The following is a 25,344-nucleotide window of genomic DNA, read 5'->3' as shown; positions in this document are numbered from 1 at the left end:
TTGACATTAAAGGTTTAAACAGTCAAAAGATGTATAATAGTTTAAATTGTAATTTTTTTTTCTGTTGGGGTGATTTTGAGCAAGCTAATGGTCATTTCCATCTGCAGGGATTACCTGGATTTTGTTCAAGAGATTGTTGAAACCGTAGGAATTTAGGTCTCATGCGTTTATCTAGTATTGATGAAAATGTTGTAGAACTAGTAAAACCTTGCAAAATCCTTGAAGGTTAAATCAGATGATGCTCATATTCATGTTTAGTAGTAGCGTATAATGTTATATGATGATCTTTATATTGGCTAGTTATATACCTCTTAACTAGGATTCTTTTGTTCAGAAGTACAATCTAGAAAGTTCTCAATGACCAACTCTTCAAGAAGGCAGATTTTTGGGTGGACTTATGATGTATTCTTGAGTTTTAGAGGAGAAGACACCCGCAAGAACTTTGTTGACCATCTACGTGCTGCTCTTGAACGGAATGGAATCTATACTTTTAATGATAATGAAACGCTTGATAGAGGAAAATCGATAGCTCCAGAACTCTTGAAGGCCATTGAAGAATCAGCTGTTTATATTATTATTTTCTCAGAGAACTATGCTACTTCCTCTTGGTGCCTCGACGAACTTGTGAAGATAATGAGCTGTCATAAGATGAGGGGACGCGTAGTTTTGCCTGTGTTCTATGATGTGAGTCCCTCAGATGTGCGGAAACAGGTAGGACATTTTGGTAAAGGTTTTGCTCGAAACTACAAGACAGATAAAATGAAAATATGGAGAGAGGCTCTTGTAGAAGCGGCTAATTTGTCTGGCTGGGACTTGAACACAGTTGCCAACGGGTAATTGCATGTTTGCATTATGTCTTTGTAATATCTTTATGTTAATGCTGAGTCCATATTTATCCGAGTTATATTATCACTTATAATGCAAAATATAAGTAAAAGATAAGTGTATATATAATTTGAAATACTTTGCAGATTTAAAATAGAACAAAAGGTCAAGGCTGTAGTTTTCCTACCCGTTTGGTTGCCTTAGCATTAGGTATGCCTTAGCGTGGTCTTGGCGTATAGATTTGTTAGGGGATCGTATAGACACTTTAAAGGGGATGTCTGCTACTTTATTCATGCCTCTCTGCTCATTTATCTGTTACCGAAAGTTTTCTCACCATTTTGTGTTATCAATAGTTTGCTGGTATTTTCTTTAGTACTATCTGTATTATACTTTATATTTCAAGAAAAGTTCATTGGAACCAGGGATCACACCAGGATAGAGAAAATGGTTGCCCCATCTTACCCTCTCAAGACCCTACTAATAGCTCGCTACGAGTGACATTTTACTTGGTACATTTGTTTGTTTGTAATTAGATCAAAGGGTTTGAGAAGGAATAAAACTCTTGATTGCAAGTATATTACAGATATGATGAATTTGTCCATATGCAAGTGTGTGTGTGTGTGTGTGTATATATATATGCATATAAAAATATATGAACTATGTGCTGGTTAAATAGAAATGCAATTTATAATCTTAACACTGATTAATCATTGCTAATGAGTGTAAAGAAAAAGAAAAGTTTAGATCAAACAATCAAAAAACCTTGCCTATATATGTGATATTGTTTCTTATTTTTGTTTCCTATATGAATTTCAGGTATGAAGCAATGTGTATCAAAGATATTGTTAAAACGATCCAGAGAGAACTGAATGAAGTAACTTTAGTTCCTGTTGGTGAGAATTTGATCGGATTAGAAGATCGCATAGAAGAGGTTATATCATTATTAGATGGGCCAGATGATGTTTGCATGATAGGGATATGGGGCATGGGTGGTGCTGGTAAAACTACCCTTGCAAGAGCCCTTTTTGATGAGATTTCTTATCATTTTGAAGGTGCAAGTTTCCATGAAAACATCAGAGAAGTTTCACAACAGTACGGTCTACAACATGTGCCAAAAGTTGCTTCTTGAGGATGTTACAAAGGAAGACAATTTGAGAGTACGCAGTGTTGTTGATGGAAAACGCATGTTAATAAAAAGATTAGGCCGTAAAAAGGTTCTTCTCGTTCTTGATGACGTGAATGCTCTGAGCCAACTTGAGGCTTTAGCTGGAGCATTCAGTTGGTTTGGTAAAGGAAGTAGAATTGTGATTACAACAAGAGATAAGCATGTTCTAATTGGACATGGGGTAAATGATAAGAACATCTATAATATAAGTTTGCTAAATGACAATGAAGCAAGTCAACTTTTCAAATGTTATGCTTTTAAGAGAAGTTTACCCTTAAAAGAGTATGAAGAGGCCTCACAACAAGTGGTACACTATGCTACTGGCCTTCCTTTTACTCTTAAAGTTTTGGGCTCGTTTTTGTGTGGAAAAAGTTTGGCTGAGTGGACAAGTGCGCTGAATAAACTGAAAAAGATTCCAGAAAAGGAAACTATGGAAATATTAAAAATAAGCTATGATAGTTTGGACCATGAGTACCAAGAAGCATTCCTTCACATTGCATGTTTTTTCAGAGGGTGGGAGAAAGATATCGTGTTCCGGATACTTGAAAGTTGTGAATTCTACCCGCATATTGTTGTCCGAGTTCTTGAGCAGAAGTCCCTCATAAATATCTCGAATGAACGTTTGTGGATGCACGATCTTATTCAAGAAATGGGAAAAGATATTGTTTATCGACTGCAACCCGGTGAGCTTGGTAGGCAAAGTAGATTGTGGGACCCTCAAGAAATTGCGGATATTTTGAAAGGAAATATGGTAAATTCAGCTGTCTTATGAAGGAATGTGCTTATAGTAATGAGCTGAGCTTAATTAGCTCGTTTAATTTAAGAGAGACTGAACTTGCGCTCAACTTGTGATCGGTTTTACAGTCTCAAGCTCGGCTCGTCTGTCAAGATAAAATGGATAATAAACTAAGGGGTTGTTTCATTAAGAGGCCACCTAAGGTTAGTTCTTAACCATCAGGAGGTTAGCAAACAACCCCTAAAACAAAATGTATATAGTAAACGCTCACTCATTGTAAGCTATAGGTAGGATATATGGAGGGTGAGATGGGGCCAAACCTTTCCTCTACCCCCACTAAAACCCCCGACCCCAAAAAGCTTCTTCTTAACATGTAAAGTCTAGTATCTCGATAACATAAAGTGTGGCTCAGGGAATCAAAAATTAGCAAAACAAAAGGCACTAATGATAGTAATATTAAACTACCTATAACATACAAACGGTGAGATAGACTATACTAGTAACATATAAAAGATCAAAGAGACAAAAAGAAGGTAGCACGAACCCCTTGAAAGTATATGCTCACATACAAATCTATATACCAAGACCTCACCAAGGCAACTAAGGGGTTGTTTGGTAGCTCTTAATGGCCATTAATGTGACACCCGGTAATTTCCCAATCCCATAAACCAAGTAACCAACCTAATTATTAGGAGATTGTGAATGTTATGCGCGCCATGTTAGGATCAGCGCGGGCATATGTTATATGCGCCATGCGCGGATACGATGCGCGCCATGTTAGGATCCGCGCGGGCATATGTTATGCGCGCCATTATCAGCGCGGGCATATGTTATGTGCGCCACGCGCACAGGTTTTGTGTTTTCATAACTTAATTTCATGTCGTTGTCTAATGGGTCAGCCGCCCCGCTTGATGCTAAGGCGGGTGCATACCTCTTCAATAATCAAATCATTTGTGCGCGTGCGGAAAGGGAACTAACCTCCCCGCATGGCGGGAACATTGAGAGCTAGTCTGTCTGAAGCTCCAAGATGGAATTGACTTCAACATAACTGATCACTATGTTGAAATACCAAGACCTCATGGAGAATCTACAAATGAAACTCAACGTCCCTGACTACGAGAAGGTTACGCACCCACAACGTTCAAAGAAATGGCCTTCACGCAGAAGGCTATACGCGCAAGGCTACACGCACAAAACACTTAGTCTATTCTTCAGATGTAAGGGGATTACCCCTGCCCAGAAAGAACCAGTTGCGTGTTTCAGAGATTTTTTTTTACCTTTTGACTGCACACTGACAACGGTACCAGGAAAAGTATACTGTAACACGAAATGTCAGCTGTCAGCCGCACCTACTCTCACCAACCACAGTCCTGCATGTACTGTCAAATCCATCAGAATCTTTATAACCACTCTCTAGGACCATCACCCCCATCCCTAAAATAAATAATAATAAACCCCATACCTTGTCATCATTACACCCAATATGATAAGATTTCAATCCCCTAAATCAAGGGATTGTGTTCCCTTGAATTTGCCTATAAATAAGTATCAATTCTTGAATAAAAATATCACACAAACACACTTCAAACTCCTCTCTTAAACCTGTAATTCTGCACTAACCATCTCCCGAGCATCCGTTTCCAGTTCCGTTTCCATCACTAGGTAAGCCGAAACTTTAGTCTTAAGATTTACTTTTCTGACCAACCCTTATATTCTTCGATTTCTTGATCTTAATATACATATTTCTTGTTATTTAAACATATTTTAGACTTCCAATTTCGAGGCTAACATCAGGAAACCCGAATCTCGTTTAATCTCTCTCTAAACCATCACTTAACAAGAATCACAGGTGAGTCTCACAGCCCCTATTTTCACTGTTTTTAAACTGTTTTCGGGGCGAGGGACACGTGTTTAAATTATGTTTTATCATGGTATATTTACAAGCAATGCAAACGATTATCTGTTCATGGTGTTTATCTTGGTTTTCAATGTGAGTGCGCAAGAACAAGAAAGTGATCACTTCGTCAATGGAACTCTAAGGGTAGGGACTACTGTGTTTGATCAACCCGCTCGTAGGGGTCGCACCTCTTTGCATAGACGAGTGCCTAGTATGGTCATGGGGTAGTACTACTGGTTGTAAAGCCCGCTCGTAGGGGTCGCACCTCTTTGCATGGACGAGCGCCTAGTTTTCCGAGCACAACGTCCGCGCGTAACCCGCGGGACGGTATTATTTTCGCTCGTAGTGGCAGCGCCACTTTGCATGGACGAGCACGGTTTTCAGAAATGTCCGCGCGTAACCCGCGGGATGGTTTTATCAAGCATATGTTTTAACAATGTTATCAGTACTATGTTTCAATATGGTTTTATCAAGCATATGTTTTAACAATGTTATCAGTACTATGTTTCAATATGGTTTTATCAAGGATATGATGCAATACGATTTATCAAGTCACCAAAACTTGTGAACTCACTCAGTTTATACTGATTCAAATGTTTTTACGTGTCTTTCAGGTGATAATTAGTAGCGCAAGGAGTCACACATAGAGCACTTCACGCAGAACATCTATAAAAATGGTTTTTGGAAGATTTTAGTTCTATCCCTTCCACACGCGTGGTTGTTCCCGCCGTGTAAGGGGATATGGCGCGGAAATCTTCAACGTTTTTCATATGTGGATGTTTTTATATGTAATTCTAAACAATGTAATGTATTTTGTACTAGACATTTCATGCGCAATGGAAAAATTTATTTGAATGTTTGCAATGACCCGTGCTTGATTATCAATTCCCACTCGCGCGCTCCCGGCTGTTTCCGCCGTTTAGGGCCGGGTGTGACAATTAAGAGGCTACCTCTTATCTAAATGGTTCATAACATCTTAATGGTTAAGATGTAGCCTCTTAATGGTCATAACCTAGCTTACTTGCACCCCTAGTTTCTAGGAGTGAATCTTTATGTTCTTATCTTTTCTTTTAAGGGTAAAGAAGACATCAAAGCTATTGTAGTTGGAGATCTGCATGAAAGAGATTCAATGAACATTTCAGAAGCTTTTAGAAACATGGAAAAACTTAGACTGCTTTATTTCAATGCCATGACCAAGGAAATGACTCCTCATGGACCTGAATATTTGCCTAACGAGTTACGATGGCTTACTTGGAATCATTTCAATTTAGATTCTTTGCCGGAAAGTTTTCATGCAAATAAACTTGTTGGACTTGAAATGCCTCGCAGTAAAATCAAACAACTGTGGGACATACGGGACATACGGCAAGTAAAGGTGCACATACATACATATACACACACACACACACACAAACACAAACACAAACATACATACATACATACATACATACATACATACATACATACATACGTGTGTGTGTGTGTGTATTATTGCTACAGTTTGTTTAGATAATTATCTGCATCATATCACAGATCGATTACACCCATTTTCTCAAAATAGCTATGTAAATATGTTATATTGTAACATGTTCTTCACAACTTGAAGTTTCTTGATTTAAGTTACTCGAAGCTAACCAACACCCCAGATTTCAACCAGATTCCAAATTTTGAGAGATTAAATCTTGGGTTTTATTTGCAATTGGTAGAGGTGGATACTTCTGTTGGGATCTTACATAGGCTTGTTTACTTGAGTTTGTCTGGGTGTTCATGATGCAGGAGCATCCGGTCCATTAAGTCGTCCCGTCCCGGCCCGGCCCAAATGTTTATTTTTATTTATAAATAAAGTTGTTTGGTCTTTAGTTTCATGAGTTTTTGATTGAGTTTTATATTAAAGAACTTTGTTTCTTTGAACCATTGGTTCGATTATGGTTTTTGATTAATCATAAGTGTCATGAGCCATTTGAATGCTTCCGCTTCCGCATCAGTTGGTATCAAAGCCGAATTTTTGGTTCAAAAATGCCTCCAAGGAGAAGACCGGTCGATGAGGTTTACGAACGAGAGTTAGAACAACGGTTCATGGCGTGGGTGGAGCAATGATTGGATCAAGTGGTCGATCAACTCACTGATCGAATGGCTGACTTGATGAATCGTCGAAGGCTGGCCCCAGAAAATAGGGATTTCGATAATCTGTTTTTTGGTAATGATGATTCGTCTTCCGAAGAAGGTTACGAGAGGGGACCAAGACCAGAACGTGGGGATGGAAACCGGCGTTGGGATGCTGGGATCCGTACTGATATCCCAGAATTTGATGGGACTAGTTTGGATCCGGAGGGGTTCATCGATTGGTTGGTTATTATAGAAGAGGTGTTTGAGTTCCGAGAGGTCCCTGAAAATAAGCGGGTCTCTTTGATCGCTACTAGGCTACGTGGGAGGGCGTCAGCATGGTGGCAACAGTTGAAGATGACACGAAATAGACTCGGGAAGTCACGGATCGTGACATGGGCCAAGATGAGGAAGTGTTTGAGGGATACTTTTTTACCTCACAACTTTCAACGGTTGATGTATCAACGTTTGCAGAATCTGAAACAGGGATCCAGGTCGGTTGATGAATATACGACCGAGTTTTATCATTTGATTTCTCGTAATGATATTCAAGAAACCGATGACAACTCGTTGCTCGGTATATTGGAGGTTTAAGGGTTCAAATCATGGACTCTGTAAATCTTTTTGATCCGTTAACGGTCGCCGAGGCATACCAAAGGGCCTTGGCTTTTGAAAAAGAAAACCGTCGGGTGGGCGGTTCGTATTCACCAGCCCCTACTGGGGGAAATTCGGGGTCGGGTAGTGGAGGACCTCGTGTCGTGCCTAGTCAACAGAGGTCGGGGGCCAACAACACTGGGTCGACTTCTAAGGGGGCTAGTAGTAGCGGGGTGAAGTGTTTTAAATGTGGTGAGACAGGTCATCGGCAAGTTGACTGTAAACAGGCGGGTAAGAGGCACTTGTTTGTTGAATCTGATGATGAACAATATGAAGAATATGAAAAGGCCCCAGAGTATGATGAAGAACCCGAGTATGAGGAGCAGTTTGTGACCGGTGATGTGGGGGTGAACTTGGTGGTTAGGCGTTCTTGCTATACACCAAAGGCTGATGGAGACGGATGGCTTAAGCATAACATCTTCCATTCCACATGTACCATTTTGGGGAAGGTTTGCACGTTTGTTATTGATTCTGGAAGTTGTGATAACATGATTTCTGAAGAGGCAGTCCAAAAGTTGGCCTTGAAGACGGAGAGTCACCACAAACCTTATAAGCTTCAATGGCTTAAAAAGGGGGGGGGGGGGGGAGGTAACGGTCTCAAAAAAAGCCCTTGTTTCTTTTTCTATCGGGACCACATATAAAGATGATGTTGTGTGTAAATTAGGTTCCTATGGATGCGTGTCACTTGTTGTTGGGTAGACCTTGGGAGTATGATCGAAGTATAGAACATGACGTACGGTCAAATTCTTATAGCTTCATGTTTGGTGGGGTAAAGATAACGCTTGTTCCTAGCAAGCCCAAGCAGCTAGCCACAAAGCAGTCGGGTAACCTGTTGACCATTAGTCAGTTTGAAGATGAGTTGGTGGGGGCAGACAATGTGTTTGTTTTGATAGGGAAACCGGTGCCCAAGGAAGTTGAGATTCCTGAAGCTATGATTCCTTTACTTGAGGAATTTTCTGATGTTTTCCCTGATGACTTGCCGGATGGGCTGCCACCTTTGCGTGACATCCAACATCATATTGATTTGAAGCCTGGTTCACAATTGCCCAATAGGCCCCATTACAGGATGAGCCCGAGAGAGCATGAGGAGTTGCGTAGACAGGTTGAGGAGTTGATCTCTAAGGGTCATGTTCGTGAAAGTATGAGCCCTTGTGCGGTTCCTGCTTTGTTAACTCCAAAGAAGGATGGCACCTGGCGGATGTGTGTCGATAGTCGAGCCATCAATAAGATTACCGTGAGGTACAGGTTTCCTATTCCTCGACTTGATGATTTTCTTGACCAGATTAGTGGTGCCACTATTTTCACAAAGTTGGATTTGAAGAGTGGTTATTACCAGATTCGTTGTAGACCTGGGGATGAGTGGAAAACAGCCTTTAAGACTCGTGAAGGGTTGTATGAGTGGTTGGTGATGCCTTTTGGTTTATCAAACGCGCCTAGTACTTTTATGCGTGTGATGAATCAGTTGCTCAGGCCTTTTATTGGGAAGTTTGTGGTGGTATATTTTGATGATATTCTTATTTATAGTGCTTATTTCATTGAGCACGTCATGCATGTCAAGAAGGTTTTGGTCTTATTTCGCAGAGACAGTTTCTATGCAGCAACAAAGAAAAGTGTGTTCATGACCCCTAAAGTTTTGTTCTTAGGGTATGTTATTTCAGGTGATGGGATACAGGTGGATGAATCTAAAGTTGCAGCGGTTCAAAACTGGCCAACTCCTACCACCATTACTGAAGTCCACAGTTTTCATGGGCTTGCTTCTTTTTATAGGCGGTTCATTCCACACTTCAGTTCCATTATGGCCCCTATGACAAATTGTATGAAGGGAAAGATGTTTATATGGACAGAAGGAGCAGAGTTAGCTTTTCAGGTTATCAAGGAAAAGCTCACTACCGCACCGATTCTGGTATTGCCTAACTTTTCACAAGTTTTTGAACTTCATACTGATGCCTCGAAGGTTGGGATTGGCGGGGTCCTCAGTCAAAAGGGTCGACCAATTGCTTATTTTAGTGAGAAGTTAACAGGGGCAAAGTTGAGATATAGTACTTATGACCTGGAGTTTTATGCGGTGGTCCAAGATGTTAAGCATTGGCGTCACTATTTGTTTCACAAAGAGTTTGTTTTATTTACTGATCATGATTCTCTAAGGAATATTCGCACGCAAGACAAGATATCTCATAAGCACGGTCGTTGGTTATCATTTCTTGAAAAATTTACTTTTGTGGTCAAGCACAAAACTGGTGTTTCGAACCGTGCTGCTGATGCCTTGAGCAGGAGGGGAAATCTGCTTGTTTCTGTGAGAATCAATGTGCTGGGGTTGGATGTTATTCGTGAACAGTTAACCACTGACCCGTATTTTTCAGTTGTGTTGCAGGATGTGCAAGCGGGTCAGAAGTCAGACTTTCTTTTGCATGATGGGTTTTTGTTCAAAGGGAATCAGCTATGTATTCCTGACTCCAGTCTTCGGTTGAAAATTATTCAGGATTTACATGGGGAGGGTCATGTTGGTCGTGACCGTACTTTACATTTGGTGCAGTCTTCCTACTTTTGGCCTACTATGAGGAAAGAAGTAGATCGTTATGTTAAAAGGTGTCGAATTTGCCAAGTTTCAAAGGGTGTGGCCACTAATGCGGGTCTTTATACGCCTTTGCCAGTCCCTTTGCAGCCTTGGACTGATATTAGTATGGATTTTGTGTTGGGGTTACCTCAGACTCAGCGGGGTAACGATTCGATCTTTGTTGTTGTTGATCGTTTCACTAAGATGGTGCACTTCATTCCTTGCAAGAAGACGACAGATGCAGTTAATGTGGATCAATTATTCTTTCGGGATGTTTACCGTTTGCATGGTTTGCCATCTTCAATTATTTCTGACCGGGACACTCGTTTCTTGAGTCATTTTTGGCGCAGCCTATGGAAATTGGTGAACACTCAGCTTAACTTCAGTAGTGCCTATCACCCTCAAACGGATGGGCAAACAGAGGTTGTTAATCGGTCACTTGGTAATCTTTTACGATGTCTTGTGGGTGATCATGTGAAGTCTTGGGATCAAAAGCTATGTCAAGCTGAGTTTGCTCATAATCTTGCTGTCAATAGAAGTACCGGGTTTAGTCCTTTTCAGGTGGTTTATTCTGCTCAGCCACGAGGTCCCCTTGACCTGATGTCACTTCCTGTTCCTGGCTCTGTACCTAAGAAGGTGAAAGATTTTGTTGAAGGACTACATAAGGTTCATAAAGATGTGCATGACAACCTGGTTTGAGCCAATTTAAAGTACAAGCAGGCTGCTGATCAAAAGCGAAGACAAGTTGATTTTGAAGAATGAGACTTTGTGTGGGCTGTTTTAACTAAAGATCGTTTTTCAGTTGGGGAGTATAACAAATTGTCACCCAAGAAAATCGGACCAGTGGAGATTGTGCAGAAAATAAATCCGAATGCTTACCGTCTGAAGTTACCAAGTCATATTCGTTGTTCAGATGTTTTTAATGTCAAACACTTGCTGCCATTTTATGGGGATTCGTCTGATGATGAGGTTATTGCAGATTCGAGGTCGAATTTTGTCTATCCAGGAGGGAATGATGCAGGCCCAAGTATTGACGAACAGGCCATGTTATATTTGGAGGCCCATGATCGTGTCTCCAAAGGTGACCCACGAAAACGGGCATAATTTGGCCCACGAAGCTCTGTTTAAGGCCTATAACCAGTCAAATCGAAGCTTGAGACGAGGAGCTCATTGTGGCAAACGCCTACATCGGTTTGGCCCCTGTCCGAAGCCCAAAAACGCCTCCTAAATAAAGTTTTGGGCCTTTTTATTTTTTTTTCAGCACTTTTTATCTTTTTGTTTTTGGGTTTGTGTTTGGCCCATGGCCTATTTTAGGCCCATTTTGTATTTGGAAGTCTTTTTATATGTTTGTAATGTAATTCCAAAAGTTAGACTTGAATTTGATAATAATTAATTTTTCTCTTCATTTTCCCTGACCCTTGGGTGGGATTTTCTAGGGTTTGGAAGTTCATCACGGTATTCGATTGAATCAACGTGATTCGATCTTCTGTTTGGTTTTACCGCTGCATCAGTTCAAATCTCAAACACTTACCAGAATCACTAGGGAATTTGATTTGTCTGGCAGAGCTTAATGTTTCTCACTGTATGATTGAAGAACTACCTCTTACAATTGGTGATCTCTCCAATCCGGTGCAGTTAAACCTCACTTACTGCCAAAATTTGAAGTCTTTACCAAATACCATCAATAAATTATACAATTTGGAAACACTTGATCTCCACCATTCCTTAAATCTTGAGGAATTTCCTGACAACTTCGACGGCTTAGAACGCCTAGAGAATCTTATTGCATCTAGCACTGGTGTTAGACGTCTTCCTGATGCCATTTCCAGGTTAAAATGTCTAAAAACTCTTCAGCTCCATCATTGCTTGAGTATTGAAATGCCTCTTAACCTGAGTGCAATTGGACTTCAACAAAATCTTACCTACTTACACCTCTCTTGTTGCATTCAATTGAAAGAGTTCCCAGAATCTCTAGGGAATTTGGAGAACTTGACAAAACTTGATTTGTCTCATAATATGATACAAGAACTACCCTCGTCAATTGGAAATCTAACCAAGCTTATTCATTTGAATCTTACTTATTGCCAAAATCTTAACACGCTTCCTGCCACAACTGTAAGATTGAAATATTTGAAAACTTTTCAACTCCATGGCTGCATTAAACTTGAAAGTTTGCCTGAGAACCTTGGTCAATCAGAATCTTTAGAGGACCTTATTGTATCAAGCACCAACATTAGATCTATTCCAAACAGCATTAGGAGATGCAAACATCTTAAAACCCTGGATGTCCATGATTGCAAGAGTCTTACATACTTACCTCCAACATTGGGTGATATAGAATCATTAGAGGTACTTCGTGCCGCTAGCTCTGCAATCATGGTCATCCTAGATAGCATTTGTAGCTCAAAGTCCCTCAAAATACTTGATCTTCGGGGTTGTTTTAATTTGCATGAACTTCCTACTTATCTAAGCAACATTGAAAGGTTGGAGGAGATTTATATATCTGGTTCACGTGTTTCAGAGTTTTCTCCCCCCATTGATGAATTCAAAGCGACTTAAGGATTGATGATCAAGAAACTGACATCTCGAGACAGCATATATAGTATGGTTAGTTCATGATGATGTGCTATTAACCTTACTTTATTTTTGTGTTACACTAAAATAATATTGGTTGGCATTGTTTCTTATCCAAAATAGATGTGCAATCAAGAGAGTCTATGAACGGGTTATAGTCAAGCATGATATCTTCCAAGAAGAGCTCAACACATTAATTTGGAAAGTATGTTGTTTTCTAGAAGTCTGGATTATGAGCGGGTCATATAACTTGTTAAATGCATTTTATCATAAGGAATTTAATGAGGACGGAGATGCAAGGCTAAGTGCACATCATTTGTACAAGAAGAAGAGTTTAGGCAGGGATTGCAAGGTGTGAACTAGCTATACTTTCAGTGATGGATACTTGTGTACTACCTATAGTTTCAGGTGTGAACTAGCAAGGATAAGTCACACTCAAAGGTACTGCTTGACCTCCTTTGTGTAGTTATTATTGTTGCAACCTATTCGGTGTTTACTTTGACTGCCGCCAACAAAACCAAGCAAGGGCTTTATGCCCATACTTAATTAAAACCTCCAATAAAAAAACATAAGTATAGATATATTATAATTGACAGAGTAAAATCAAAATCATGTATTGGTGTATTCGTAAACTTGTGTGTTGCTAGCTGCAGCAGGTAATGAGTTTGGGACCGGTTCTAAGTGGTTTTTTCTTAATTCATGATTGTCATGAAAGGGTCACAAAATCTCATTTTGATTTAGGACTTAAAAATCGTTGAGCCGGCCCTTATATTCAAGGACAAGCCAGTTACTAAGGTTGAACTTTGTTGTGGTGTTACCGTGTTACATACCACAACTATTTACGGTTCGCACCAAACGGTTAAGTTAGTTAATAAGGTTGTATCCAGTGACAAATCCACAAATTTATACAATGGGGGGCAAAATATGGATCGGTTTAAACTTTTTAAAACGGGTGTGGTAAAAAAAACAATAAATAAAGATAAAAATAACTATTTTAAAAATGTTAAAAGGCTAAACTAAAGAATTTAATTGAAACAATAGTCGATAGAATAATTACCAATGGACTTTTGGATATGTGTAATCATTTTAACAAAATTAACGTAAAAGTAAATGATCATCAACTCTAGGGACCGTGATGTATTTTCTGTTTATGAACAAAAATAACACATACTCAAATGTACAACAAATAATGCTTGAAGTACATAACTTCTATCTCTCCTACAAGGGTACAAGTTAGGGTTTACAACACCGGGTAAAACAAGCAATGGCATCAGCAGCCAGATCATCGATGGCCTCTGCTGCAAGAACAATCGCATCTACATCAAATCTCATTTCACGAACCCTAACCCCCAAATCCGTACACGTTCCTCCATTTCATTCGTCAACAAGATCACTCCCTCGCGCAGCTTCAAGGTTAATATTTCACCATTCACACTTTCAAACAATTGAATTTTAATTTAATCAGTTTTTATCTTCTATGTTGTTCAGGTTTGTTGCGGCATTAGGAACGGTTGAGTCAATGGTACCTCTTCACAGTGCTATTGCATCTGCTCGTCTTATTTCCAGTATTGGTGTTGAGTCCACGTGTTGGAGCTGGTTATCTCAAGGTATATGTTTTCTATTGTTTTCTGATTTTATTTTATTTTTGGTTTTGTTAAAATTAATTATAAAAGTAGTTAGAAGTGAATGGATTGGTAATTAATTAATGATACAGTAATAATCTAATCAGGCAGTTATTATTCGTGTATGCAAATAGTTTGGTGTTAAGAACTCTGTAGTTTGCTAGTATATGCCTTTTATGAAGATGGTTGGTATGTTTTATCATTGTCACACAAAGTTAGATACGACACGTTTATGAGTTAAGACGTTTTAAGTGTCGAACTTTAGCCTATTGAGTTTTTGGGTTGTATTGTATTGATGAATAAAGAAGTTAAAATATACGATCTTTTGACTAGTTCTTCTGCTTACTGCTATAGGTTTCGCATCGTCGTTGTGACAGCGGGAGTGATCAAGGCAATTAACGCACATGAGAATTTGCATATTGTTTTTAATCTTTTATTTTGGAAGTTTGCTTTGGGTTTTAAATTAAGCTTGCAGCTATTTCAAATGTTATAACTTTGTATTCAAATTAATAAACTTTTTCTATGATTTTGGCAATTTCTTCATTTTGGGGACTTATTTATCCTGTTTGGCTGTGCAGCCGCTCTGCTTTATATGTCTTGTTCATAACCTGTGTAAACAGTAAAAGTAGGTTAATCTGGTTGCTAACATTAATATGTCCATTTATGCTGCCTTCGACACCGCTTGTGCACATGCTTCATAGGGGTAATGTATGTGAAGGGTTTTTTTAGAGTTTAGGTACATGAATTTTCCCATAAGATCCTATTTTCTGAGTTCATCTTCTGTGGCCCGTTCATATAAGATGTTATTATGGGTACCGTTGATTTGATGTCACGTGACCCACAAATCTTTATCTAGATTTTTTTTTTGGTGATCTATGTGTTGCTAGAGTATTTACTTGAGACTTCTCGGGACTAATTTTTTTTTTCCTTTTCGGGTTTTCTCTAGACTTTGGACTTCCTCGGTGACAAGGGCTTCAACACATTGTATCTCGGTTTTTCTTCAACTCTTGTTTGTTCGTTATTGGATGGTTTCCAACTTTCCATCAAGCTTGGTGTTTTTAAACCATAAATTGCATAATCTCATTACCATTTTTTCTTGGTAGAACTGGAAACAGTGAAAGTTTATGAACCCATTTGAACCTCCATATTCTATAGCATTATTAATTTATTTGCATCATCTTACTGGCGTCATTTATTTGAGATATTACTGTTGTGCGAAGTTTATGATCTGATCTGGGCAGAAATCCGAGTTGGAACCAGTTAGGCCTGTCTAGTTCTAGTTAGAGCTAATGGTCTTTGATCACACCTGACGATTGCGTGTCTCAATAATTGTTGTGGAAGTTTATGATCTGGACTGGGCAAATGTCCGGGTCTGTCTTGCCTTGCCTTGGGCAAGCCTGGCAAAAAGAGTGTGCCGTTTAGGGTAACAGATCAAATTGGGATCGGATCGAAATGAGTTATATGCAAAATTTGTTCAGGAACGAGTCTTTTTAAAAAGGAGTCAATTTGGTTTGGGCTCTCACCAAACTGGGCTCGTGTTGAAATAAGTTTGTTTTAGAAACAAACATGTATGAATTTTATATTTTTTTTTTGTAGTTTTTTTTTTCTAAGACCCGAGTCTTTTGAACCCTTTTATAAACTCAGTTTTATTAACTCTTTCATTTAACGCTATTTTTGGATTAAGAATGAATTAGGTCAGCCTATTTTTGGGTTAAAACCGATGATTGGATCGGACATGGGCTCTTCAAGCTAATACTTGCTGAGCACTTGAGTGTACCTCCTACAATCGTCAAATCATAAACTTCTAATATGGTATGTAGTGATAACGTAACATTTATGATTTAACCAACATATATATTTGAAGAAAATTGTCTTATTGCATCTTGGTTCTATCTTTTTTATGAAATAATTAGATGAACAATATCAAATAAGCAAACCATAATTCACAAGTGTTAATTCGTTATTGTTTCAGAAGTTTGTAAATACATGGAAGTAAATTTAGTAGAAACATTTTTATTAAATAACCCATACACCTTCAGTGTATTCTTAAAAGAAATTTTGTTTATTTTGTTATTATTTTTTGTTGTGGCATACTGCCAGTTCTTGAATCAAAAAATCAAATTGGGTTAACTTTGTTCAAAATTTTACTCAATTGAGTTTTTATTTTTCTTTTCAAAAACGTTATGTTTCAAATAAAAGACGGTTGAGGTTACATGAACACTTGCACCTTGTTTACTTCATTCTTCATCACTCTGAACCATTCGTCATATCAACGTCACCTTACATTTTCCTTTACCCTTCAACCTACGTTCCATTCTCTAACATTTCATTTATTTATATTAATTAAAAACAAAAAATAAGAAAAAGAAAACAAGAATTTTTTTTTTAATTGAGCAATGGTGTTCAATGGTCTCAATGGGGGCTCATTGAGACCCCGCCACTAGTGGTATGGAGGTGGGGACACAATATTCCCGTGACACCAGTGGTGCAGCCTCAATCCTACAGTGGTGCTCAATGATGTATACTAATCATTCTAAGGCTAAGGGTAGGGCTTGATCAAAGCCCAAGTGATCCAATATGTTTGCGTCACGTAGGCGCTGACGTGGCACATGATCAAGCCTCTGGATCAAGCCCCAGAGGGTATAGTGGTTCAGGTGATCCGGGGCTTGATTGATATTTTTTTTTTATACACACAAATATAAATTAAAATACTTCATTAAAACATAAATAAAAAGGAAAATAAAAAAGAAAATTAAAACATAAATTTAAAATATATAAAAATAACGTTTTTATTTTTTTTCGTCAATTCCTTCCTAATACAATCTTTTTCTTCCTCCATTATCGTTTGATCAGATGGCGGTAGGTGGCTAAATTCTTTGGCTAGAAATGCCAAACTCTTGAACTGATTTTTTGTATGTCGAGCTTCACCAATCGAGAGGAGGCTACTTGACAATTCATTAAATTGTATCTCGAGCTTCACCAATCCCGCTTCTTCGGTTTTCTTCTCTTTACCTTTGTGGGATTGTTCTGCGGGTTTAGCCGGCTCCGGTTGTGTGTTGATATTACCGTAATCTGGGCCGGACATGTTTTAAATTTGAGAAACTTAGAGATGTTTTTAAATTATTAGAGAGAAAGAGAGTGAGAATGGTGTGTTATTTTTGTAAAATGGAGTTGTTATTTATAGTGAGAATGGTATGTTTTGTAATTAAAAAAAAACTTTTTTTTTAAATATATAGCCAAACGGCTATTTTTTTGGATTATTCTCACTAGCCAACGGCTAGTTTCTTTGATTGCCCCGCGGTCCCGTCCACCCCACTCGATTGCGCCCCTGACCACGAGAATGGTGTAGTGGTGTGTGCGGCGGCCACGTCGTCCACGCCGGGCCAACCGCACCCCACTACCCATACCCTAGACATAGGAATGTCCATCAAGCATCATGTAAGAAAAGATAGGATGCTCGTATAACATGGCCCTGGATGATAATACATGACAAAATGCCTTGATTGCAATTATACGTATATCCATCTCCTGAATAAAAACAGGTATCCAAGAATTAGGAATTTGAAACAATTACGGCATTACGCAACAAATTGCAATCCACGTGTTAGACAAAGAAGTAACAAGTGTATGCACGGTATACATCAAACTCATTTAATTTCATACATTCTTTTTATCCATTTTGACACCATATTTTGTACCAAATGCGAATTTATGGCGTGGAGACTGCCAGGTAGCATTCCCACTCTTTGATTTTACTGCTGATTCATGTATTACGAATAGCGATGGTGATAAGTTAGTTATATAATGTGGAGCTCACTTATTTAATATTTTTTTTCATTAAAGCTATTACATTATTGAAATATGTATTAACTTTCATTTGTACTGAAATTAGAGCATAACTGCATAAGCAGTTTTTATGGCAAGTACAACGAGTAATAAAATTTCCTTTCGTTTTTATGGTTTTGAGACAATTTTCTAGCTGTGGAATAGATGTCTTTTATCTAGTGGTACAACAAATGATTCTTGTAGAATTAGCTGGTTGATCTTATATTTATAAGGGCAACAATTGATATTTCATGGTACAACATATTAAAAATGTGTTGTTTTGTATGTGTAGCGAGAGAGAACTTTTATTTGTCCTAATATTTTTTTTTTGTCTTTGTTTCCATTCATAACTAGAGGTATGGATGAGTCAAGTCGCTTGTGAGTTGGTTTAAACTGACTCATTAAAAGTTCGAATCAAGTCAAACTTTAACAAGCTTAATAAACAAACTCATTTAATAAACAAACTCGATACCGAGCTTCATATCAAGCTTGACTAGGTTCGCAAGCCAAATATTTATATAACTTTTTATTAATATAATTACATACATACATATTGACATGTTATTATAATTAGGTTTATTGGATTTCAATAATTCATATTGATGGATATTGACCGATAATAATTCATAATCATTTTATCGCTGCTAGTGGTCTCAAATTTTAAAAAGTTGGCCACCAGTGGTCTTCCGTTAAAAATGACTTAATTGTTTCAAATTCCTAGTTAAAAATGTCGTTAAGTTTTTTTTAACAGGGGCCACTAAGAGCCAACTTTTTTTAAATTTAGGACCGCCAGTGATGATAAATGAATAGAGATTGTTATCGGCCTATACTAGTCAACAGAGATTGTTAAAATTCAATAAACCCTATAACAATATATAAACTTATAACAAAAATAAGTATATATAGCATGTTACATTAAAATTATAGATATAAATATAAACATAAACACATAATTACAAACATACACAGTTATAATAAGTTAATAAATAATAAATAAGTCGGGTCCTAGCCAGGCTGAACGTAAGCTTGAAAAGTTATTCATAACCAAACTTAAACTTGACGCGTTTATACAATTATACCTATATAACAGGCTTATGCACTCACAGTTCTACGTAAAAGTGGGGGCACCCTTCATGAAAGTGATCCTCTCCCGACATCATCCTCTGTCTCTCTTTAATCCTTCTTACTTTTGAGTGTATAGATGTCTTATACTTGCATATATTAAGCCATAGGAAAATCATATATTTGTTTTTGAGATGGTTGTTAGAAAAACAGTCTTTTAAACACTCAAATATCCTGGATTCAAATCGAGAAAGTAATGAAAGTTATCATGTATCTTTTTTTTCAGTGTCAATGTTATAAAAAAACAAAAAAGACATGTAGAAACAACGGGCCCAGGATTACAAGAAAAGAAAGGTAATATCTCATAAAATATTAACCAAGTTTCAAAAGTGTTCGTCACTCATACAATTTTTCTTTAAGTCGGGTCACTAAATCTTCAAATCGAGACTCATCGGATTTTTTGTGCGTCTAAAGCAATGGAGGAGAACATGTGAGGATCGGGCTTGCAATATACATAGTTATATTTAAAAATAAAAAAAATATTAGTTATATTAAAATTTAAAGATAAAAAATAAAATTCACGTTACTGCTTCACACTGACATCAAAAAATAGACAAAAAGATTACCCCATTTAAACAAAAATAAAACATGATAAAAAAAACATGTTAAAATCTATAATCTAATAAAATATAAAAGTTGTGTGACTTAATTTGAACACTTCTTAAACTTGAATGACCAAATTAAAACAAACTGAAACTTAAATACTGTTATACAAAATCATCTCAAAAAAAAATTGACAGTAAACAAAATACAGCATCCCCTATCATAAACATTTATATAGGTAAATTGACAAAGTTGAAAATTGAAATGACTCCCTTTCTCCCACTAAAAAAAGGCATAGTCTTGAACTTTTGACATCGTTGCTCCAATATGAAAATGAACCTGATACATTAATTTTAGTGTTATAAAAGGTATGTAATGATTATAAACGAATTTGACAATAGTTACTCTCCATTAATTACTCATTACTTAGTTTTCTAATGATTGTTTAATAATAATTAACAAAAGAAACCTAGAAAAAAAAAAGCATATTTATTTATTTAATGAATCGTTGGAAAGCTAATTATCCCCATTTAAATCAAAATCCTTAAAGCAGATCCAAACACAAACACTAGTCAAAAGCGTCAAACACCGACTCAAGTATTCAGCATTTATTTATGTTCTTCTCACTTTCACTCACAGTGGCACTTTCGTAATACTTTCAAACCCCAGACCCATTTCCATCACAGGTAATCACTTGACTCTCGCCACGCTTTAACTTTTGTCATTACACTCTCACTTTGAATGCTCCCCTTTCAACATTCATTATTATTATTATTATTATTATTATTATTATTATTATTATTATTTCAAAATTTTACTTCCGATTCCGATCTCGCCGGAAAACACAACAACAATGCCGGTTTCCGGCGAAACCACCGCCGTTAACATCCTCTCTTCCAAAACACCGATTCTAGGTCAAAAACTCTACGTCATCATCGCCGTCACGGCTGCAGGCTTAACAACAGCCGTTGCATTAATAATCATCTTCCTCATTTTCAAGCGTAGCTCAAAACGACGTCGTGTGCGTCTCGTTAAACAAAGCTCCGTACTGTTTCCGTTAGCGTCGGAAACGTTTAATGTTTTACCTGATTCAAACTCTTCAAAATCAGCAGATCAAAATGAGAAAGCTGTGAGGACGTTAATGAGTATGTTTGAGTTAGATAGTGATGACGGAGATGAAAGTAAGCCGATAATTAAAGATATTGAGTCAAAACTAGTTAATAATTGTTCTGGAAGTAATGAATCCGGTTCACGTTTGGTTTCCGGTACGGTCTCCGGTTCCGGTACGAGCGACGGTGCGTCGTCGTCGGAGAATTTGAATAATATTGGGTGGGGGCGGTGGTTTAGTTTGACAGAGCTTGAAATTGCAACGAATAGATTTGATACGGAGAATGTTATCGGAGAAGGTGGTTATGGTGTGGTGTATAGAGGTGTTTTGCATGATGGATTGACGGTGGCTGTGAAGAATCTTCTGGATAATCGGTGAGTTTTTGTTTTGAATATTTTGTATTAAATTTTGAAATATATTTGTTTTTAATTATGAAATAATGAAATATAATTGCGTGTTTTACTGCTTGCAAGTTTAATATGGAGTAGAGGTTGTTTTAGATCTGAGAGAGTGAGATCACGTAGTTGCCGACGTACTGTTTTTTTTTTTTTTTTTTTTTTTTTTACTTTGCCTAGAAATTTATTGGTTACTTCATTACTCTGCTTGTCTCAAGGAAAACTTTGATTTTATCGATAAATTTTTGGCATTAAAATTGTTATATTAAATTAAATAAACTTTTTTTTCTCATAACCTGTCAATGGTAAAGTTGGGTGGCTCAATGCGTCCACCAGGGGCGGGTGGGTTTTCCCCGAAACTGCAGTTAACTTGGAACACTTAAGGGCTCCATACTGGCGGTGGTCTTTTGCCATTGGGTCACACCGTACAGAAAACCTGAGTAATTCTTTGTTTGTTGGTTGTTAGAAAAAATAGTTTACCGAAAGGGCAGTTGGAACAGGAAATGGTTTTATAACCGAGCCAGTTGAGTACCTCTTGAACGACCTCCGTTTGGACCAATTGGTTGTCGGTCGGATCTATTGAATCCGAATGTTACTGGATAGGATTTTTTTAAAAGTTATTTACTAGTTACCACTACATTTTATATTATTGCGTGTTTGATATTTTGTTTATTTTTAGATTCGTGTTTGTTGATATAGTCGATTCACACCAAAAGAAAAAGTAAAGTACCAAAGTATAAAGAAGTTGCATCTTTTGTTTTAAGTTAGATATATGTACACCTTTTAAACAGGTCGGATTAGTGAAACCGTAAGATAGTCGGTTCAATTATAATATCATTGCATGAATATAATAATGTTACAATATTTTCAAATTCAATTCACCAAGTAATAATAAATGATAGTAGATATTGATAGTCAACCCTTTATTAATATAGTACACACTCATGAGGCAATACATGATTAATTAATATAATAAATAATAAACAGCATTTGGTGGGTAATTAGTCACCTCGAGAGCATCAAATGTCAGATTAAAATCAATCTAGTTGCAGCAATCTCTTGGAGACTGGTATCAATGAAGGTTTTAAAATTTGTCGGCAGGGACACATTTCAAGCAATTTATTTGAAAATGGTCTGATTTAATTATTTAATCTCATAAACCAACTAAATTTAGTTATTTATATAGAAACTTATAAAATGAACAAAAACTGTTGTATGATCAATCCAATTACCCAAAGACAGACTGAATGACCGATTGATTTGATCTGTATTAAAAACTTATCTCTTTTGGATCCGACGTTTAGTGACGAAATAAATATGGATTGAATGTGTAGGGGTCAGGCTGAGAAGGAATTCAAAGTGGAAGTTGAAGCCATTGGCAAAGCAAGGCATAAAAACCTTGTTGGTTTAATTGGATTTTGTGCAGAAGGCGCTAAGAGGTATTCTTGCTCTTTTTGTTTCTCAACTATTTCCAACGTTTTATAATGCAACATATTAACACACCGTTACCGATACAGGATGCTTGTGTATGAGTACATTGACAACGGGAATTTGGAACAATGGTTGCATGGAGACGTGGGACCTACCAGCCCTTTAACCTGGGACATCCGCATGAATATTGCTGTCGGGACTGCTAAAGCGTATGCTCGCATTTCTTCTTACCTTGATCTTACATAAAGTCACGGTTTTTGCTTTTTTTTTTGTTGCTAAAATGCATGTCAGGTTGACCCAAAACACGTTTTGCTTAGTTCATAACTTTTTTATAACTGTTAGTGTGCTAGATATGATGGCAAAAGCTATCTCATTACAAAATCAGTACATATATCTTTTGCATAAAATGATTTATGAGATTTTATTGTTAAAATATACAAGTTTCACCCGCTATAGATAAATATACAAGTCAATCCCTTCTAACATTTCCTTTATATCTCATTTTCTGTTTAGATTGGGGTATTTACACGAAGGCTTGGAACCAAAAGTTGTTCATCGTGATATTAAATCAAGCAATATTCTTCTGGACAAAAAATGGAACGCGAAAGTTGCTGATTTTGGACTTGCCAAGTTACTTGAATCTGAGAAAAGCTACGTGACTACACGCGTAATGGGAACATTTGGGTTAGTTTTTCTCTTGCCTTTTCGATTTGTACCAAAGGTTTAGCCCTCATAACCTCTATTAGAGGTCTCGGGTTTAGGTTTAGATCCCATTTGTTAGCACAGGGTATTGGTGCCCACCCATGATTTTTCTGGTGACAAGCTCTCATAGTTATGAGAAGAAGTTTTAGCCAAGTAACAAAATTCTTATCTCCATTGTTATCTGTAGATATGTGTCGCCCGACTATGCAAGCACGGGTATGCTTAACGAGGGAAGCGATGTTTACAGCTTTGGAGTTCTACTTATGGAAATAATTACCGGAAGGAGCCCAGTTGATTACTCAAGACCACCCGGAGAGGTAAATATTCGAATTTATTGACCTTGACCTCACCTACATGACATAAAAATACCACCATTTTTTTTTAGATGAACCTGGTTGACTGGTTTAGAGGAATGGTGGCGAGCCGACTAGGGGACGAGTTGCTAGACCCGAAGATCGATCAACGACCTTCTTCACGAGCTTTAAAACGAGCATTATTAGTGTGTCTTCGCTGTATAGATATGGATGCAACTAAGCGTCCAAAAATGAGCCAGATTGTACACATGCTCGAGGCAGACGATTTCCCTTTCTGCACAGTAAGTATATCACTCTTTTTTGTTGAAGTCAAATCAAGTATTGAGATTATAATGTTTCGAGTTGTTTATGAATTGCAGGAATCGCGTCCACGTGTTCCGAAAGACACAAATATGCGCCGACTAGAGGCATCTGCTGTCAGTGTGGTTTCTTTACCAGTGGGTGGTGATGAAGATAGATCAAATTGGAGATGATTATATGTATACGCAGGTGGTGATACATAAGTTATCAGTATCTTTTTCTCTAGACATGAATGGTTTGTAGTTCCTGTTATTGAACTAAGACAACAATGCTATAAGTATTAATATGTAAATATGGTTGGTTACTTTGTATCTTGTACTAGAACTTCATTGTTTTGTTAATTAAAAGCCATTTGAATTTAGCATATAGCAGTATTGTTTTGTTAATCAAATGCCAATGCAGTGACAATATGCATCTGCTCGTCGTGGATTGATGTGGCACACGAGTGGTTATGCATATAACAGTTGTCATAATGTGTCATACATGGCATAAGACACGACATGATAACTATTCGTCTCATTTTTTTTTCCGAGCACAAACTTGTTTCAAGCAAGGTTAACACCAAACAACCTGTTTAGGACACAATAAATAACACATAAAACAAAAGGTTCCTAAAGTACCACACATACTTTTACATATTTGGCAACACAATTTTTTTTAGTCATAAATGTAAACGATACATACTTAATCCATGAAACCTGCTAAGCCCAAACCCAAACATGTCAATATCCGTTTCGTGTCATCTTAACATGTTTGTGCCAGAAATTGTCAGCCCTACATATAAATCATATACGCGAGTTCTTTCTTATATTAAGCATCTTTAAAATGATTAATATACGTTTGAATTTTTTGTTTTTGGGTAGAGATAAGAAAGTGGTAAACCGAAGATGACGCTTAAATTTCATCAATGCACTTTAGTACTTTATCGTACACTTCATTCACATCTAAATGACACATACTTGATGTGGAGAAGGCTGTTGAGAAATGTCAAGCTTCTCTTATTAAAAAACGAAAGACAAATTTGCTCGAGGAGTTGGGCTTTGTATCTATCTTAGTATCTATATATACACGGTAAGCCTCATACTGTACATAATTGAGAATAAATTATTGCTTATGAGAATCTGGCCCACTACCAAGAGTCAGCCCAATCAATTTGTTGGACTTGGGTTGCACTTGCTAAAGGCAACCAAAAAACCCACCCTCAAGGCCCAACTACCAACCAGCCCAAAAGAAGAAGAAACCATAACTGGTTGACTTTTGAGAAGGAAACACGAGGGCCCGAGCAGTAAATGCTCCGTCAATGCAATTACAAAGATCATCTACTCTAAATGGTCAAGGGGATTGAATGCTGAGATCTAATATTTCCCTTCATGCCGAGTTTTGGGCCGAATATTCCAGTAAAGTACTATGCAAACAAGGGTCAAAAACCATAAAACTTGGACAAGTCATAATGATGAAGATCTCGAATGAGATC

The 25,344-nt window shown here is 37.5% G+C and overlaps 2 protein-coding genes and 1 pseudogene across 3 annotated transcripts; all 3 read left to right on the top strand.

Annotated features, from left to right (window-relative positions):
* The first annotated feature begins 220 nt into the window (after nucleotides 1-220).
* Nucleotides 221-12,919, top strand: LOC143584935 (uncharacterized; annotated as a pseudogene).
* Nucleotides 12,920-13,737: 818 nt separating this feature from the next.
* LOC143585174 (uncharacterized) lies at nucleotides 13,738-15,387 on the top strand. 2 transcript variants are annotated; one of them, XM_077067021.1, is made up of 3 exons: nucleotides 13,738-13,921; nucleotides 13,997-14,115; nucleotides 15,077-15,387. In XM_077067021.1, exons 1-3 carry the CDS (start codon nucleotides 13,773-13,775, stop codon nucleotides 15,094-15,096), a joined length of 288 nt encoding a protein of 95 aa, XP_076923136.1. In that variant the 5' UTR covers nucleotides 13,738-13,772; the 3' UTR covers nucleotides 15,097-15,387. The 2 variants fall into 2 exon arrangements, with proteins under 2 accessions (XP_076923136.1, XP_076923142.1); XM_077067027.1 differs by lacking the exon at nucleotides 15,077-15,387 and adding an exon at nucleotides 14,485-14,653.
* Nucleotides 15,388-20,414: 5,027 nt separating this feature from the next.
* On the top strand, nucleotides 20,415-24,246 carry LOC143587072 (putative receptor-like serine/threonine-protein kinase At4g34500). The gene is made up of 7 exons (XM_077068463.1): nucleotides 20,415-21,102; nucleotides 22,458-22,562; nucleotides 22,641-22,763; nucleotides 23,068-23,238; nucleotides 23,444-23,573; nucleotides 23,642-23,851; nucleotides 23,930-24,246. The coding sequence occupies exons 1-7, from the start codon at nucleotides 20,474-20,476 to the stop codon at nucleotides 24,041-24,043; spliced, it is 1,482 nt and encodes a 493-aa protein (XP_076924578.1). The 5' UTR covers nucleotides 20,415-20,473; the 3' UTR covers nucleotides 24,044-24,246.
* The last annotated feature ends 1,098 nt before the right edge of the window (nucleotides 24,247-25,344 follow it).

Source organism: Bidens hawaiensis, unplaced genomic scaffold (assembly GCF_021521415.1).
Source record: "Bidens hawaiensis isolate Kalapana, Puna unplaced genomic scaffold, B.hawaiensis_p1.1 tig00001575_1, whole genome shotgun sequence".
Lineage (NCBI taxonomy): Eukaryota > Viridiplantae > Streptophyta > Magnoliopsida > Asterales > Asteraceae > Bidens > Bidens hawaiensis.
This window is presented reverse-complemented; position numbering and strand designations above follow the sequence as displayed.